This window comes from Rhinoderma darwinii, chromosome 7 (genome assembly GCF_050947455.1).
Source record: "Rhinoderma darwinii isolate aRhiDar2 chromosome 7, aRhiDar2.hap1, whole genome shotgun sequence".
In the NCBI taxonomy this organism is placed as follows: domain Eukaryota; kingdom Metazoa; phylum Chordata; class Amphibia; order Anura; family Rhinodermatidae; genus Rhinoderma; species Rhinoderma darwinii.
The window spans coordinates 110,431,234-110,450,351 of NC_134693.1; the positions used below are offsets into that span (position 1 = coordinate 110,431,234).

Genomic DNA, 19,118 nt, shown 5'->3' on the forward strand with positions numbered 1-19,118 from the left:
TAAGATCTCTGCTTGTTGTTATTCAGTGGGAATATTCTATTCATTGTTTACTTCCAGTGGATACAATTCTGTCCATGGTCATGTGATGGACACACGGGTGCTGTAATCGTTAGAAGACAGAACTCTGATGCGCAGGCTGTAACTGTAACGAGCCGTGCACCTGTGTGTCCATCACATCACCATGGACAGAATTTTATCCACTGGAAGTCAACGATAAATGTTCCTACAGAACAACAAGCAGAGATCTTGAAAACCGTGAGGAATTAATACAGAAAGTATATTGGAAAATCGAAGAACTTTTACTTATACACAAAACAACATTAATTTACTGAAACTGGACAACCCCTTTGAGTGACTCAAACCTTGTCCTCTTCTACCTGCTAGAATTGTTAGGTTTAGAGACAGTAGGGCCATTAGGGTAAGGCCACACGGAGCGGCTCTGACACTGTCGCAACGCGGCCAACAATCGCGCTGGCACTATGTAGGAGCGGCTGTCAAATACCTTGTTAAGGGGTATTCTGGTGACATGCGCATGCGCACTGCCGCTCCATTCATTCTCTATGGGAGCGCCGGCGATAGCCAAGTGCAGTGTTCGGCATTTTACGGTGCTGCCATAGAGAATAAATAAGGGGTAACTTGTTGTAACCTGCAAAATCGTGCAGCCATAGAGGGTGTATTAATTCATGGCCGCGCGATTTTGCAGATAAGGGGACGGTTTACCCGCATTACCGTGCAGCCACTAACAGGCTGTTTCACAGCCGCACCGAACATGGTACCGGCGCGGTTGTTAGCCGCGTTGCGACCGGAATTTACTACTTCATGTAAATATTTTTTTAGACCTAAACATTTCTTGATGTGGAAATAGGTGGGTTTTGTTTTTGTTTTTTTAAAGAACTTGCATACAATTCTGAGGTGGAAACGCAAAATCAATTAACACGATGCAGATTTTAAAATAAGCACCGCAAGTGAATTCACGTGCGGAAAAATTCTGCAACGTGTAGATGAAATGATTGAATTCTCAATTACGTTGCTGGTATTATATTATTGCAAATCCGCATCGTGTGCATTTGGCCTTAATCACACGGTTTACACGTCAAGAGATCGCTGATCATACTGGCTTCTTCTAATCTTGCCACTTGTGTATGAAGTTAACTGGATGATATTTAATCGGGATGGTCAGTTTGAAAGATTAGATCATAGGCCAAATCATCCTCCATCGCTGTTAGGGCTCATTTAGATGAACGTGTAATACGTCCGTGCAACGCGCGTGATTTTCACGCGCCTCGCACGGACCTATGTTAGTCTATGGGGTCGTGCAGACTGTCCGTGAGTTTCACGCGTGTGTCCGCTGCGTAAAACTCACGACATGTCCGATATTTGTGCATTCTTCGTGCATCACGCACCCATTGAAGTCAATGGTTGCGTGAAAATCACGCGCACCACACGGAAGCACTTCCGTGTGACGCGGGTGATTCGCGCAACAGCAGTAAAAAGTATGAATGAAAACAGAAAAGCACCACGTGCTTTTCTGTTTACAGAGTGTCATAATGATGGCGGCTGAGCGAAAAGAACGCAGCCACGCATCATACGCTGCTGACACACGGAGCTGTTAACCCCTTAGTGACCAGCCCATTTTAGGCCCTAATGACCAAGCTATTTTATTCGTTTTTCTATAGTCTCATTCAAAGAGCTATAACTTTTTTATTTTTTCGTCTACATAGCTGTATGAGGGCTTGTTTTTTGCGGGATTAGTTGTGCTTTTTAATGGCACCATTTTTGGGTACATATAATTTTTATATTAACTTTTATTAACCCTTTTGGGGGGGATTATAAAAAAAAACTGAAATTCCGCCATTGTTCTATGCGTTTTTAAATTGACGCCGTTCACTGTGCGACGTAAATAACATCTTACCTTTATTCTATGGGTCGGTACGATTACGGCGATACCACATATGTAGAGGTTTTTTTATGTTTTACGACTTTTGCACAATAAAAAACACTTTTGAACTAAAATGATTTGTTTTTGCATCGTCGCTTTCCAAGAGCCGTAATTTTTTTATTTTTCCATCAATGTAGTGATTTTTTGGGCTTGTTTTCTGCGGGACAAGACGTAGTTTTGAATGGTACTGTTTTGGGGTACATGGGACTTATTGATTTTTTTATTATGACTTTTTTGGGGGGCAATGGAAAAGAATTGCAATTTCGCCATGGTTTTTTGTGTTTTTTTTTTACAGTGTTCACTTTGCGGTTTAAATTACATATTAACTTTATTAATGGAGTCATTACGGTCGCGGCGATACCACATGTGTACTTTTTTTTTTTTTTTACACTTTTACTAAATAAAACCAATTTTTATGGAAAAAAATAGATTTATTTTTTTACTGTACTTTTTATTAATAATCTTTATTTCACTTTGATGACTTATTTCATTAGTCCCACTAGGGGACTTTACTGTGCGATATTCCGATCGCTGCTATAATGCTCTGGTATACTTCGTATACCAGAGCATTATTGCCTGTCAGTGTAAATCTGACAGGCAATCTGTTAGGACGTTCCTCCGGCGCGTCCTAACAGGAATATGTCCAGGGCAGACCTGGGGGCTTTTATCAAGCCCCCGGCTGCCATGACACCCCATCGGAGACCCGCGATTTCATTCGCAGGCCGCCGATGGGTGACAGAGGGAGCGCACTCCCTCTGTAAACAAAGTTAAATGTCGCGGTCGCTATTGACGGCGGCATTTAACGGGTTAAACGGCCGCGATCGAAGTAAACTTCGATCGCGGGCGTTGGAGCAGGAGCTCAGCTGTCATCAGACAGCAGAGCCCCGGCTCCTGCCTGCACGGGAGACCCGTGCAGGACTTAGACTAGGCTGACGTGAAAAGGCGTCAGCCTAGCCTAAAGCCCATTAGTGACCGACGTAAAAAGGCGTATTAGTGGTCACTAAGGGGTTAAGCACCTTTTGCACATGCAAAACGCCACATTTTTTGCGCGCGCAAAAGGCACACACTCGTGTAAATCCAGGCTTATTGGAGGTTGGAATCACTTTGGGACATTCATTTCACATAATCTTGAAAACGTTGCTGAGGAAATGGATGATTTCCCAATACTCAAACCTCACATAACTGGGACGGTGGGTTTCTTAGATCTTTTAGATGATCCCTGCCTGCTACATCCACGCCGTGACACTGAACGCCTGCACAGAGCGAGGACTCACTCCATCTTTGGTGTAAAGAATACTTCACTTGCTAGATCCATGAGGAGGAGCATTTTTTAATACAGTAGGTGGTTCATGTCCAAGTTGTAGTGGTCTCAACCCAAACAAAGACGGGGGCAAGAAACTCCAAGAACTGGCGAAAGGTCGTCAGGATGTTTCAAGCTACATACTACATTTTTAACTGGAAATTCACTTAAGTTTTAGAGCGCTACAGACCCATACATCCCTTTAACCTTCTAGTCCGAGGACGAAGCCTGTGCCGGAGTATCAGTGCAGACGGTCATTGTCATTAGTGAGTCTGTATAGCAAATAGTCTCTGTATGGTAACCAGTAGAGGGCGTATTAGCTATACAAACTCTTAGGAAGTGCATGATAAGACGCTCTGGAGCAATGTTCAGTACGGCTTCAGCCTAGAGAGGACAGCAGGGGATCCCTTGAATGGCGCCTCTCAGGCAGGTCAGACGTCCCGACTGGGGTCTGTATTTCTTTAGGAGGGCCTGTATTTTACTAGAGGTGTTGATCTGCGGTGTGTATTTAGAGAGTCTGGTTTGTGGTCTGTATATCCACTATTTGCGATTCAGATGCCATATTTTTGTGGCATGTCCTATATAAATGGGCGGGGCACATGAATGTTGTACGTTGCTTTTCAGAATCTCCTTGATGTACCTTCTCAAAAGTTGACAAATTTGGTAATTGGGGCTATAAAAATGGTAAATGATCTTTGTCCTAGCACTTTATTTTGTGCCGTTAATGAGTTACTTCTACAATTTCATCTATCAGCACAATACAGCTCAGTATATTGTTAGAACAGGATATCTAGAGCGTGCAAATAAATGGGCTGTAATAGTCCCTGGGGAGTCAACAAATTCCCCCAAACTCCTGTTAAAAAAAAATACTACCAATACCCTTAAAAAAAAAAAAAAAATCTACCACGAGCACTAGCAGAATACTACTGAAATTTACGTGGTATTAAGACTAAATCTGGTCAATCTGAGAAGACTATTGACTAATGCAATTCTCTCATGTTCTGTAGACGCAGGATGTGACATCACAGTAGAAAGGATACTATTTTGCAATATCCAGGATGGGCCCTTGTCCAGATACCAAGACACACTTATTGTGATACTGTCTGAAAATGCGCAGAGGACTGTGTGACATCATCACCTGATCCTGTGAAATCTGATAAATGGGGGGAAAAAAAAAACATACAAAATTATAAAAATTGTATCAAACAAATGCAAACTAGATCTTATTTATAATGACGTCCACTAGAGTACAAAAAAGTGAAAAAGGGATTTTATCCCAAAATAAACCAACTATCTTCACAATAGATGGATTAGATTCAGGAAACAAACTAAAAACCAGAAAATCAATTTGTTCTAGTTTACGGATGAATTCAGAGTACGATGCGCATGTTAGGCTTATGCGCCGGGAAATTCCCTATAGCCCCAACGGATGCCAAAAGTGTCCTTTTTCCATTTCTTACAATATAGGAAAGAGTAGCCTGGTCACCACAAAAGGGAAAAATAAATAAAACATACTGCGCACTATACAGTATTTTTTTAAACAGGGGAGCCTACGGAGGATGTATGCAACTGTGTGATGAGAGTGAGACAGTTCCATGCATTGGGAAAATCTCCTGACGTATGTGCTGAACATTTAGTCCAAGTGAAACGTAAGCAGAGCCTAAACTAAAACACATGAACAATACAAAGGAGGAAATAAATTACACTCACCGGCACACCGAGTATATCTGAGAGCTGATCCGCTTTGGTCTGACGAAGGCAGTTTCCAGCATTAGTGACAAATACGACTGGCACCAAGAATTGGCCTTGGCTGTTGACCAACTTCTGAAAAGCTTTTCTAGCAGAAGGGATTGGGGTCTTTCCTCGGACAAGTACTCCATCAATATCAAATAAAAGTCCAAATGTTGGCTGGAAGCTTGACTGAAAAGAAACAAGTCCAAATCAACACGTTCATTTCAGAGACTTCGTAGTACAGATAACTACGCATTAAAGTGGTTGTCCATTTAAATGGTTTTAGAAAAATGGGATTATTTTTTAAAACCGAGCCGTCCCATTGATCAGCTGGGCTCCATGAAAACTCGTGACTGGCCATACTACAACGTAGTATTGGGTGTCAGCCATTGAAATAAACGGCCGACCACGTAATATAAGGACAGGCCAGGTCTACTAGAGCAAACGCCTTTTACACGGGCCAATTATCGGACAAACGAGTTCATATAAACCCTCTTTCACGATCATTGCCGTGTAAACAGGGCAATGCTTGTTCATCGGCTCATCTGCTCGTTTATGCAGCAATAAATATCATCGTTGTCGGCAGCACATCTCCCTGTGTAAACGTATGAGGACGAGTAATCGTAGTAACCATTGCATTTCCCCATGCATTGCTCCTTATGAAAGGAGCAAACGATCGGCGCTCATTTACAAGACCCATGTAGATAACATTCATTTTTTTATTTTATAGTACAGTTAGAAATGCCGCGGCACCAACTATTTGTAGTTTTTTTTATTCTATTTTTTTTCTGTAAGATCTCGTTTGCTTTGGTTGCAGCCTTAGCGGTGTTAAGGCCCCATGCACACGACCGTAGAATTAGTCCGTAATTACGGACCCATTCATTTCTATGACCGACGAACACCTTCCCGTATGTTTACGGGAAGGTGTCCGTGCCGTAGAAACCTTCCGTAAAAAACAGGACATGTCCCATATTTTTACGAACCGTGCTCCCATACTTTATAATGTATAAAGTATGTGTGACAAAGACAGTATGCTCTGTTGATATCATTGATAAAAGTCCATGTCACCCCTCCTCTGAAGCCATACATCGACAAGAGAAGGACGACAGATCCCCCTCCTATTCCTGCACACTCTCCTCCACTTCGGTTGACGTGAGAGCTGCAAGAACAGTATATGCGGCTCCCACTTCAACCTGCTCTAGCTCCGGCTAAAAATGGGGCTACAGCCGTGATCCCGGACTTGTTTTAAAGCCCCGATTCTAGTTGGAGCTAGAGCCCTTGGAATAGAAGTCCCTTCTGCAGTTATACTGCGCTCCGGCTAGACTGTAAGGTATTTTTCCTGCCACCCCGATCACAGCTCGGGATAAACTGTTGGGTGGATAACGTACACATTCCGGGAACACAATGTTTCAGTAAACTATTAATTATCTGAAGACAACTTGAACTCAGGGATATTACATAATTTGTGTAAGACACGCACATAATAGTATAATGAACTAATTATGCTACTAACCAAATAGTACAAGTTTCCTAATTATAAGTTCTGATAGGATTTGCCTCTCCCCTTCTAATTACATTGCAAAACCATCAACTTCAGATTCCAACATGAGCTTTCCTAGCTGGTACAAACCAAGACCACCCTTTTATCCAAACAAGATCTCCTGTGACGGAGTTTCAGTTCCATCACATACTATGTGTGCCGGCCATCTTCTAGGAGAGTACCACCCTACAAGAAGACTTTCTCACAGCAAATTTAGCTGGTTGTTTTAGAGGTTTCGATAGTCATCAACGGAACCTAAAAGCTGCCGGGTTATCAGACGGTCATACAAATCACTAGAACTCAAAGTAGAGAACCTTTAAGAAGAAGGCTTTTGAAACATTTTTCTAATTAGCTTTTCTGAAATTCCACATTATATTGCAGTTCTGTGCTTAATAAAGGGTTGCCACCTGGCCAATAAACCATTGACCAGCCGGTATCCACCTTAGGAAGCCGATGCAAGTTTTTCACCAGCAATAATAATTGCCGGTGAAAAACAAATCAGTAACTGCAGCCAATGTTATAAAATTGAACAAAATAAAAAAGCAAAGAAAGAAAGCAGGATTACTCTCCTTTAAAATCCTGCTGCTGCTTCAGCTCCAATGTATAGGTCGGCCGACAGTCATCTAATGTGTATAGCCACTTTTACCAAAAAGGCATTTAAATTCCACAATCACATTTTTACGCTTGTTAACCTGGCCAGTATTTTTGAGTGGGAAATGTGGCAAACCTAACTTAAAGAGGCTCTGTCACCAGATTTTCAAACCCCTATCTCGTATTGCAGCAGATCGGCGCTGCAATGTAGATTACAGTAACGTGTTTTTTCTTTCAAAAACGAGCATTTTTGGCCAAGTTATGAGCATTTTTATATTTATGCAAATGAGCCTTTCTTAAAGGAACAGTGTAATCACAAATTTTTTTTTCATATGTTAAAGATGTTAGTGCTTTATTAAAAACGTTTATATTTATTTGTGTGTTTGTGTTTTACTTTTTCTTATTTTTACACTTTTTCTTCCCTATGGGGGCTGCCATTTTTTGTTCCATTTCTGTGTGTGTCGATTAACGACACATACAGACATGGAATACGGCAGCCACAGTCCCATAGGGACTGCGAACGGCTCACGTCCCATCCACTTCTGTGTACGCCGTCTGTGTGGGAACGGCGCATGCGCCGCTCCCACACAATCCAATTTGAAATTGGCGCCGTCCGGCGCCATTTTCCTGTGGACCGGAAGTCGCGGCCGGACAGTAAGATTACTACTTCCGGTCGCGGCTTCCGGACTTGTGCACTTGGACCAGCGGCAGCAGACGGAGCGGACGGGCCGGAGGGAGCCGCGGCGGCAGGAGCAGGTAAGAGATTTCAATGTATGTTCGTGTTTGTGTACGTTTACTACTGTATGTAAACCTACTACACTGTGTGTTAGCTCAAAAAATGGCGACACACAGTGTAGGAGGTTAGACCGTTCAAACCCCTCGTTTATCCCGGCACTAGCCAGGATAAAGGAGGGGGGGATGCTGAGAGCTCACTAGAGCGAGGGCTTTTTACCCAATTTTGCAATGCTGCAATTTTGGGAATAGCTCCATCTAGTGACCAGCAATGGGAAATATTATAAATTAGAATCTAATTTATAATATTTCCTGACTCGTGAAAAAAATAAAAAAAATTTGAACAATGTTTAATCACCTACACACTAAATGTTTAATTAAAAAAAAACAAACATGTTTTTCTGGCAACACATTCCCTTTAAGTACAATTGGGCGTGTTTAAAGTTATGTCCAAGTGGGCGTGTATTGTGTGTGTACATCTGGGCGTTTTTACTTGTTTTACTAGCTGGGCGTTGTGAATAGAAGTGTATGATGCTGACGAATCAGCATCATCCACTTCTCTTTGTTACCACCCAGCTTCTGGCAGTTCAGACACACAGTGTGTCCTCGCTCATCCGACGCGATGAAGTTCCTGTGGGAGGAAGTGAGTGACGTCACAGCGTGATCTCGCGAGGACACGCTGTGTGTCTGAACTGCCAGAAGCTGGGTGGTAACGAAGAGAAGTGGATGATGCTGATTCGTCAGCATCATACACTTCTATTCACAACGCCCAGCTAGTAAAACAAGTAAAAACGCCCAGATGTACACACATAATACACGCCCACTTGGACATAACTTTAAACACGCCCAGTTGTACTTAAGAAAGGCTCATTTGCATAAATATAAAAATGCTCATAACTTGGCCAAAAATGCTCGTTTTTGAAAAAAAAACAAAAAACGTTACTGTAATCTACATTGCAGCGCCGATCTGCTGCAATACGAGATAGGGGTTTGAAAATCTGGTGACAGAGCCTCTTTAATGTTGTACAGGATTGACAAAAACAAAACTCATGTCCATGTAATACCGGATATATCACATGGACATGAGTTGCGGTTTTTGTTTTGGGGGGGGGGTACACCCTTTTTTTTTTCTTCCATACAGCTTAAATATAAGTGCAACATTATTAGACTTTCTGGAACCAAATAACTTCAATATATGTCTGTGTATATAGAACATATAAAAAACAAATCATCATCTGTGTGTGTGTATATATATATATATATATATTTATTTTTTTCATACACACACATAAACATACACACACACACACACACAGACACACACCCACACCCTTAAAATCTGGACACAAACACGATGAACTATTGTTCCTTGTTCTAAGAAACAAGACGCTTGTGCAAGGAAAGAAGTGTTTGTTTTTTTTAAAATTCGTTTTATTGAGCTGAAAGCTCGCAATAAAGAAAACACAATATTAGAGTATATCATACATCAGTAGATTGAGAAAGATTACATACCATTCAAAGCACCGTATACAAAACGCAGAGAACATTTCAGGCAATTGTTCCGGGTAGCATCTCGGCAAATCAGTGGCATGACATAAGTTGATATATTTCCTTATATATACATGCATAAGAAAATTGCAAAAAGAATAAAGTACAGTACTCAAGGACATTATCCCAACAGATCTATCCCGCCCCACCCTCCACTGTCAGTCTGTCCAATAAGGAATGCATAGTATTTCCCGGATCTAAGGTCGAGAAGGAGGAGAGCCATCCATCCCAAATCTTCCCAAACTTGTGGAGACATTTCCTATTACTGTAAACCACTCTCTCAAACGGGAGGACATTATTAACCAGGGATTTCCATTGTGCAAGCGAGGGAGGTCTATCCGCCATCCATCTCAAGGCTATAGCTTTCCTAGCCACAAATAAAGTTTCTCTGAGAAATATTCGAGTATGAAATGGCCAACTCTCCTCCTGCAGCAAACCCAACAGACAAACCTCCGGGGTTTTGGGTACAGGTACCGATACAATACCAGTCAAGACATCAATTACTTTATTCCAGAAGGAGCGAATACATGCGCACCCCCAAATAAGGTGTATGAATGTTGCCCCCGGAGAGTGACATCTATGACATTCTGTATGTGACAGCCGACCCATACGATATAAACGAGTTGGAGTAAGGTAACTCTGGTGTGTTATGTACAGTTGGGACAGTCTATTATTGACAGAAGGAGAAACAAATAAATGTGACTCTAGGGCCCCGGACCAATCCTCCTTGGATAAGTTGGGAATAATTGTTTTCCATGCAGCCTGCACAGAGAGTGTACTCGACTCAGTTTTTTTCATTCAGAAGAGGAGTGTAAATTGCCGAAATAATTCCCTTGGGTCCCTGTGTCTTCAGAATTCCTATTAACGGGAATTTCGAAAGAGACGGGGACTGTGTTCGAAACTGTGAGGTTAACGCGTGTTGTAATTGTAAGTATCTGAAGAATTGGATACGATGTAAGTTATAGCGTTCCATCATCTGGGTAAATGAGAACACATTTTCCCTATATACATCCCCAAGACATAGAATCCCATTAGACTTCGAAAACTCAGACCCTTCCAACATCTGTAGGTGCGGGAACATGGGATTGTCCCACAACGGAGTCTCCCCCTCCAAATCCCCAAAACCACATAGCAGCTTAGCTGCCTTCCAAACCTGATGTGCAAGTCTATGAAATAGTGTTAATTTCCCTCTGAACAAAGTGGGGTTCTCCAGCACAGGCCACAGGACAGATTGTCCTAGCACTTGCCCCAAAGCATACTCTGAGAATGAATCGGGGCTCACGGTAATCCATTCCTGAAAATAGCGGAGTTGGGCACTCAGGAAGTAAATGTAAAAGTCAGGCAGTGCCAATACACCCTTAACCTTGGGACGTTGGAGGGAAATAAGTGTTTTTAACACGTTGCAAAACGTCAAGGCGCTGTGTTTCCACCTGTAAACAATTTCCTCATGTGAACAAGGAAGGTTTGTAGTAAGACACAGGGTGTTGTCAAGCTTGTGGCCCCAATGTCACATATATCCTTCCATCCAATACAGCCCCTCAGGCCCAAAGCCGCCGCTGGAGCAAAGGTCATGGAATGTGCCAAACCAACAGTTTTGGAGTGTATATATGTATATATAGAGACTGATATAAATAGATGGGTAACAAGTCGTGTTCCTGCAACTTAGAAAGACACAAAGGCTCTGGATCCAGCTTTAGAAGTTATCCATGTAACAAATAGGAAATATAATAAACAAAGTTTCAGCTCCATGGGTCGCAAAACTTTTTCTTTCTAGTTGATATTGTCAAGACATTATCAAAATTAGACTTTGCTTGAGAAGTGCTGTTACGGGGGGGAAAATTAGTGAGTGCCAAGTGTGCCCACTACCAAAAACCTGCCTGTCTACCTGCTCACCAGGGTGTGGCACGCAGTGATGATGAATGGCTAATAGCAGAGAGATAGACAGGGAGTCCCACACACTGATCTACCGATCTAACCGTTTCAGAGTAGTCTACAACCCCCAGAAATATAATTGGTGTCCAGTTCCTAAAAATTGCCTATCCTCAGGATAGGCCATCAATATCTGATCTGTAGGGGTCCAACACCCAGCACCCCTCAGTTGTTTTGAAGGGGCCGCAGCGCTTGTACAAGCACTGCTTCCCCTTCATTTCCCTGTTCACACTGAATCGCCGATACGCTCGTAGCGGTGGTTTACAGTATTACAGCCTTCTCCCATTCAATTCAATGGGAGAATAGTGTAAACCACCGCGCTGGGCCTCGTACCCCCTGCCCCTCTTTCCCAATGGACAGTTAAATTAAAAATACATATTCACCTCTCCTCCCCTCCATCATTCTGGCGCGGCTCATACAACATAACGACTCCGGGCAGTGTCAGCGCGATGCAGCACGGATGACATTGAAGTGCTGTGTCACATATAAGGCCGTCCTACTGCTTGGCATCAGTACCTTGTAGGAGTGGCGCTGGAATGATGAAGGGAGCCGGATTGCTGATGTGGGGGGAATGATGCAACAGATTTATTAAGAGGCTTTGCCTCTTAACAAATGTGTCAAGAGTTTACTCCAACTTTCCATTCTTTTAAGACTGGCGTATGAAACGCCAGTCTTAATATATTGCCCCCTGTGTGTCTATGGGCCCCTTAAAGGGGCACAAACTGTGAATTAAATGCAGAAAGAAAACACCCCATTTCTAAAGCTGGCCTTAAATATTACATAAAACGTCATCCAATCGCGCGGATCTCACCAAGAATCTCCAACAATTCAATGTGCATGGGTGAACTCTATGGCCAATTCTTTGTTTCTCTGAAAATTAAGGGTTGCCAGAGATTTCTTGCCATGGCTTATCCCCCTATTCCTTTTGAAATCACCCATGTTTATGGGATCAAAGAGATAGCCGTCCACCTGCTATCTTGTGTATAGCCAGCATAAAAACAGACTGGGTTTGGTTGTGGCTTCTAGTTTGACTTGTCTTCCTTTGCAGACTGAGCTGTGAAGAGGTTTCTGCTGCAGCAATCCACCTCCCAACTAGAAACAAAGCAGTCTTTCCGATGTCAGAAGGCCCCATCAGACAGAGCGATTATCGTACGAATTTTAGGATAATCGTCTGAACGTAAGAGATAAATCGCCATTTGCAACAACAAGCAATGATCGAACGGCGAACGATAAATCATTGGGTTTCCGTGGATCGGCACCATCTACCTGGGTGAAAAATTATCGTTCACATCCTCTCGTCTAATCAGAAATCTTCCAGTACTTAGCAGTTCAGAGACGAAGTGTGGGCGACGGAACAGCGAAAATCCTGGTCAGCAATTATGGTCACATAGACCGTCTTTTGAACATAAACGACTCGCTAAATTGGAACAGGACACATATGAAGGCACTTGGCGCTTTTAAAAATAAATAAAAAATGATAAATTAAGAGGCTAAAAAAAATAAAAATAAATGTGTAAACACGTCAAAAGCGTTTTTTGAAAGCGCTTTTTAAAGTACAGGCGCTTTTGGCGGCGTTTTTGGGCGTGTAATTAGGTCTCCTATTGACTATGGGAATTAGGTGTGTTTTGGGTGCGTTTTACGCCCCAAGAATTGACCCGACGCTACTTTTTTTAAACTACGCATTTTTTAAACAATGCATTTCCCCATTGGTGTCAACGGGAAACTTAAAGCAAGCGTTTTTTACGCATTTTTCAGCGCGTAAAAAGTGGCAAAAACTGGTTGAATACACGCCGTTTGAACAAGGCCTTAATGTGAGGCACATGGAGGTTCAAAATATATACAGGGGGGGGACATGTGTGGCCATCTATATACAGGGTGGGGGCCTTGTGTGGCCATCTATATACAGGGGGGGCCGTGTGTGGCCATCTATATACAGGGGGGGGGCGTGTGTGGCCATCTATATACAGGGGGGGGCGTGTGTGGCCATCTATATACAGGGGGGGGCGTGTGTGGCCATCTATATACAGGGGGGGGGGCGTGTGTGGCCATCTATATACAGGGGAGGGGGTGTGTGGCCCTCTATATACAGGGGGGGGCGTGTGTGGCCCTCTATATACAGGGGGGGGGCGTGTGTGGCCCTCTATATACAGGGGGGGGACGTGTGTGGCCCTCTATATACAGGGGGGGGGGACGTGTGTGGCCCTCTATATACAGGGGGGGGCGTGTGTGGCCCTCTATATACAGGGGGGGGCGTGTGTGGCCCTCTATATACAGGGGGGGGCGTGTGTGGCCCTCTATATACAGGGGGAGGGGCCGTGTGTGGCCCTCTATATACAGGGGGGGGGCCGTGTGTGGCCCTCTATATACAGGGGGGGGGGCCGTGTGTGGCCCTCTATATACAGGGGGGGGGCCGTGTGTGGCCCTCTATATACAGGGGGGGGGCCGTGTGTGGCCCTCTATATACAGGGGGGGGCCGTGTGTGGCCCTCTATATACAGGGGGGGGGGCCGTGTGTGGCCCTCTATATACAGGGTGGGGGCCTTGTGTGGCCATCTATATACAGGGGGGGGGGCGTGTGTGGCCCTCTATATACAGGGGGGGGCGTGTGTGGCCCTCTATATACAGGGGGGGGCGTGTGTGGCCCTCTATATACAGGGGGGGGCGTGTGTGGCCCTCTATATACAGGGGGGGGCGTGTGTGGCCCTCTATATACAGGGGGGGGCGTGTGTGGCCCTCTATATACAGGGGGGGGGGGCGTGTGTGGCCCTCTATATACAGGGGGGGGGGGCGTGTGTGGCCCTCTATATACAGGGGGGGGGGCGTGTGTGGCCCTCTATATACAGGGGGGGGGGGCGTGTGTGGCCCTCTATATACAGGGGGGGGGCGTGTGTGGCCCTCTATATACAGGGGGGGGGGCGTGTGTGGCCCTCTATATACAGGGGGGGGGGGCGTGTGTGGCCCTCTATATACAGGGGGGGGCGCGTGTGTGGCCCTCTATATACAGGGGGGGGCGCGTGTGGCCCTCTATATACAGGGGGAGGGGCGCGTGTGGCCCTCTATATACAGGGGGAGGGGCCGTGTGTGGCCCTCTATATACAGGGGGGGGGCCGTGTGTGGCCCTCTATATACAGGGGGGGGGGCGTGTGTGGCCCTCTATATACAGGGGGGGGCCGTGTGTGGCCCTCTATATACAGGGGGGGGGCCGTGTGTGGCCCTCTATATACAGGGGGGGGGCCGTGTGTGGCCCTCTATATACAGGGGGGGGGCCGTGTGTGGCCCTCTATATACAGGGGGGGGGCCGTGTGTGGCCCTCTATATACAGGGGGGGGGCCGTGTGTGGCCCTCTATATACAGGGGGGGGGCCGTGTGTGGCCCTCTATATACAGGGGGGGGCCGTGTGTGGCCCTCTATATACAGGGGGGGGCCGTGTGTGGCCCTCTATATACAGGGGGGGGCCGTGTGTGGCCCTCTATATACAGGGGGGGGGGCCGTGTGTGGCCCTCTATATACAGGGGGGGGGGCCGTGTGTGGCCCTCTATATACAGGGGGGGGCCGTGTGTGGCCCTCTATATACAGGGGGGGGGCCGTGTGTGGCCCTCTATATACAGGGGGGGGGGCCGTGTGTGGCCCTCTATATACAGGGGGGGGGCCGTGTGTGGCCCTCTATATACAGGGGGGGGGGCCGTGTGTGGCCCTCTATATACAGGGGGGGGCCGTGTGTGGCCCTCTATATACAGGGGGGGGGGGCCGTGTGTGGCCCTCTATATACAGGGAGGTGGCCGTGTGTGGCGCTATATACAGGGGGGGGCCGTGTGTGGCGCTATATACAGGGGGGGGCCGTGTGTGGCGCTATATACAGGGGGGGGGGCCGTGTGTGGGGCTATATACAGGGGGGGGCCGTGTGTGGCGCTATATACAGGGGGGGGCCGTGTGTGGCGCTATATACAGGGGGGGCCGTGTGTGGCGCTATATACAGGGGGGGCCGTGTGTGGCGCTATATACAGGGGGGGCCGTGTGTGGCGCTATATACAGGGGGGGCCGTGTGTGGCGCTATATACAGGGGGGGCCGTGTGTGGCGCTATATACAGGGGGGGGCCGTGTGTGGCGCTATATACAGGGGGGGCCGTGTGTGGCGCTATATACAGGGGGGGCCGTGTGTGGCGCTATATACAGGGGGGGCCGTGTGTGGCGCTATATACAGGGGGGGCCGTGTGTGGCGCTATATACAGGGGGGGCCGTGTGTGGCGCTATATACAGGGGGGGCCGTGTGTGGCGCTATATACAGGGGGGGCCGTGTGTGGCGCTATATACAGGGGGGGCCGTGTGTGGCGCTATATACAGGGGGGGCCGTGTGTGGCGCTATATACAGGGGGGGCCGTGTGTGGCGCTATATACAGCGAGGGGTGCGTGTGGCGCTATATACAGGGGGGCGCGTGTGGCGCTATATACAGGGGGGCGCGTGTGGCGCTATATACAGGGGGGCGCGTGTGGCGCTATATACAGGGGGGGGCCGTGTGTGGCGCTATATACAGGGGGGGCCGTGTGTGGCGCTATATACAGGGGGGGCCGTGTGTGGCGCTATATACAGGGGGGGCCGTGTGTGGCGCTATATACAAGGGGGGGCCGTGTGTGGCGCTATATACAGCGAGGGGTGCGTGTGGCGCTATATACAGGGGGGGCCGTGTGTGGCGCTATATACAAGGGGGGGCCGTGTGTGGCGCTATATACAGGGGGGGGCCGTGTGTGGCGCTATATACAGGGGGGGCCGTGTGTGGCGCTATATACAGGGGGGCCGTGTGCGGCGCTACATAAAGGGGGGCCGTGTGCGGCGCTACATACAGGGGGGCCGTGTGTGGCGCTATATACAAGGGGATCGCTGTGTGTGGCGCTATATACAAGGGGATCGCTGTGTGTGGCGCTATATACAAGGGGATCGCTGTGTGTGGCGCTATATACAAGGGGATCGCTGTGTGTGGCGCTATATACAAGGGGATCGCTGTGTGTGGAGCTATATACAAGGGGATCGCTGTGTGTGGCGCTATATACAAGGGGATCGCTGTGTGTGGCGCTATATACAAGGGGATCGCTGTGTGTGGCGCTATATACAAGGGGATCGCTGTGTGTGGCGCTATATACAAGGGGATCGCTGTGTGTGGCGCTATATACAAGGGGATCGCTGTGTGTGGCGCTATATACAAGGGGATCGCTGTGTGTGGCGCTATATACAAGGGGATCGCTGTGTGTGGCGCTATATACAAGGGGATCGCTGTGTGTGGCGCTATATACAAGGGGATCGCTGTGTGTGGCGCTATATACAAGGGAATCGCTGTGTGTGGCGCTATATACAAGGGGATCGCTGTGTGTGGCGCTATATACAAGGGGATCGCTGTGTGGCTATCTACAAGAGGGACTGTATGTGGTGGCATGGGACACTTCTATTGTGTCGAGCACTGAGGGATCATTATTACCATGTGGGGCACTGTGGATTACGAGTTTGTTTAGATGATGGGGTATAGGTGTGGAGGGTGCTGGAAAAGCGAGAAACCAACATGTCTGTGTGTCAAATTCTGCAGAGACAAGTCGTGGCTGGAATAAGTAGTCACAGTGGTCTGGGCCAGATGGAGAAAAAAGGGTTAAGTGAACGACTAATCAGAGAAAACATCACCTAAGTTAGAGGGGGAAAGTTACAAGCGGAGCTGTGATTGGCGAGTCACTCCTAGAACACTGCACAGTGCACAGGCAATGATTTCGTAATGTGTCCGTAAAAATTTTTGTCTGTCCGTGAATTTTAGCTCAGTTGTCCAGAAATTTCTGAAGTGGAGGTTGGCAATCCTGCCTCCCTCCCATACACAGTATAATGCCCCCCCCCTCTCCTCCCTCCCATACACAGTATAATGCCCCCCCCCTCTCCTCCCTCCCATACACAGTATAATGCCCCCCCCCTCTCCTCCCTCCCATACACAGTATAATGCCCCCCCCCTCTCCTCCCTCCCATACACAGTATAATGCCCCCCCCCCATACACAGTATAATGCCCCCCCCCCTCTCCTCCCTCCCATACACAGTATAAAGCCCCCCCCCTCTCCTCCCTCCCACAGTATAATGCCCCCCCCTCCTCCCTCCCATACACAGTATAATGCCCCCCCTCCTCCCTCCCATACACAGTATAATGCCCCCCCTCCTCCCTCCCATACACAGTATAATGCCCCCCCTCCTCCCTCCCATACACAGTATAATGCCCCCCCTCCCTCGTTATTATTTTTCTATTAGGTCCGTACATATGGGGGCACTATACTGTGCATGGGAGGGAGGGAGGGGGGGCAATATACGGTGTATGGGAGGGAGGGGGCATTATACGGTGTATGGGAGGGGGGCATTATGCTGTGTGGGGGCATCTATGGTGGGGCATTATACTGTGTGGGGGCAGCTATGGGAGCATTATACCGTGTGGGGCCAGCTATGGAGAGCATTTATATATATATTAACAGACCACTGCATTCCTTTTGCTAGCAAACCCGTGTAACGTGTTTTCTATACTAGTATATCTATATGCCAGTACATTAGCCTGTGTACTGATAGTACACAGGCAGTTGTTAGGACATACCCAAGTATGCCCTAACAACAAGAAATATGGTCAGACAGCGCCGGGGTCCTTTAATGGTTGTGTGTATTAGGGCCTGTTCACATCAGCGATGACCCTCAGTCGACTGCGCTACTGATTCCGGCAAAACAAAGAAACCTGTTCACAACGATGGCAAACGGAAATCATTAGCAAAGTTTCCGTCACCATTGAGATCAATGGTGATGCAAACGGAAGCTGAGGTTTTCCGTTGAGGGGTTAACCTGACGGAAACCTCCGACAGAACCCCTCGACGGAAGGGCAACGCTGATGTGAACAGTGTGATTGGTGCAACTTTGTAACTACATTTTATTACAAATAATTTTTGCTTTTTGAGATACAGTGGCTTTGTATCCTGTATACAGAGCAGCTGTATCGTATGCCGAAACCCGTCAGGTCCGCGAGTCATGCGCGTAGATCGAACGGTTATCGATCACATCTAAGTTCATAACTTAGACGTGATCGAAAACATGTCAGAGACATCTGTCACAGAGCTCAGCAGTGCCGCTGACCCGACGGATCCACTTCTTAGCGAACTATACAGCTGCTCTGTATACAAAATACAAAGCAGCTGGATCTCAAAAAGTAAAAATATTTTTTAATAAAATGTAATTCCGAAGTTGCACCAATCACAAATTTTTTCTTAAAGAAACACACACTTTTTAAAAGGTGTACAAAGCCTTTAAAACACATATATACAGAGAAGGCTGTGAATCGCTCACTGGGGGGATGGTCTCCAATGAATAAGATCAGCATCTAATATACACTGCACCTATATAGGTAATGAATGCTGCCCTATCACTTTAATCACTGCTGGGATTGGGGACATTTTTTGGGACCAGATTTAATCTCCGTGACTATATAGTTGTTGTATATGATTACAAGGGCGTTCAGTTATGGAAAATCACAGAAATGTATGGAAATTAATATCTGGATAGTACTCGCTGCTTACTAGACTCCTAAGATGTGCACTGCCAGAAACCAGAATAGGAACACTGAGTGACGGTGACAGGTTGTCCGGTCAGGAGCAGCTCCACGTCCTTACTACCAGCTGATGTCATGGTTACTTGGATTATATAAACACTATTCAATGGGAACGAAACCCCTAAGAGGAAAAGAGGTCAGACAAGAAAACATCGCTCAAATGTAAAAGTCGTCTCCATCCTTGTGCGACATAATGGAAGCTATGAA

General features: G+C 46.7%; 1 protein-coding gene across 1 annotated transcript in view; it reads right to left on the minus strand.

Moving 5' to 3' along the window:
* Positions 1 to 19,118, minus strand: part of LOC142657319 (haloacid dehalogenase-like hydrolase domain-containing 5) — a 37,017-nt gene that overhangs the window by 12,875 nt on the left and 5,024 nt on the right. The window contains exons 2-3 of the mRNA XM_075832346.1: positions 4,950 to 5,159; positions 4,280 to 4,392 (exon numbers count right to left, since the gene is read on the minus strand). Of these exons, the coding sequence (XP_075688461.1) occupies positions 4,280 to 4,392; positions 4,950 to 5,159 (323 nt within the window). The remainder of the gene's footprint in view (positions 1 to 4,279; positions 4,393 to 4,949; positions 5,160 to 19,118) is intronic.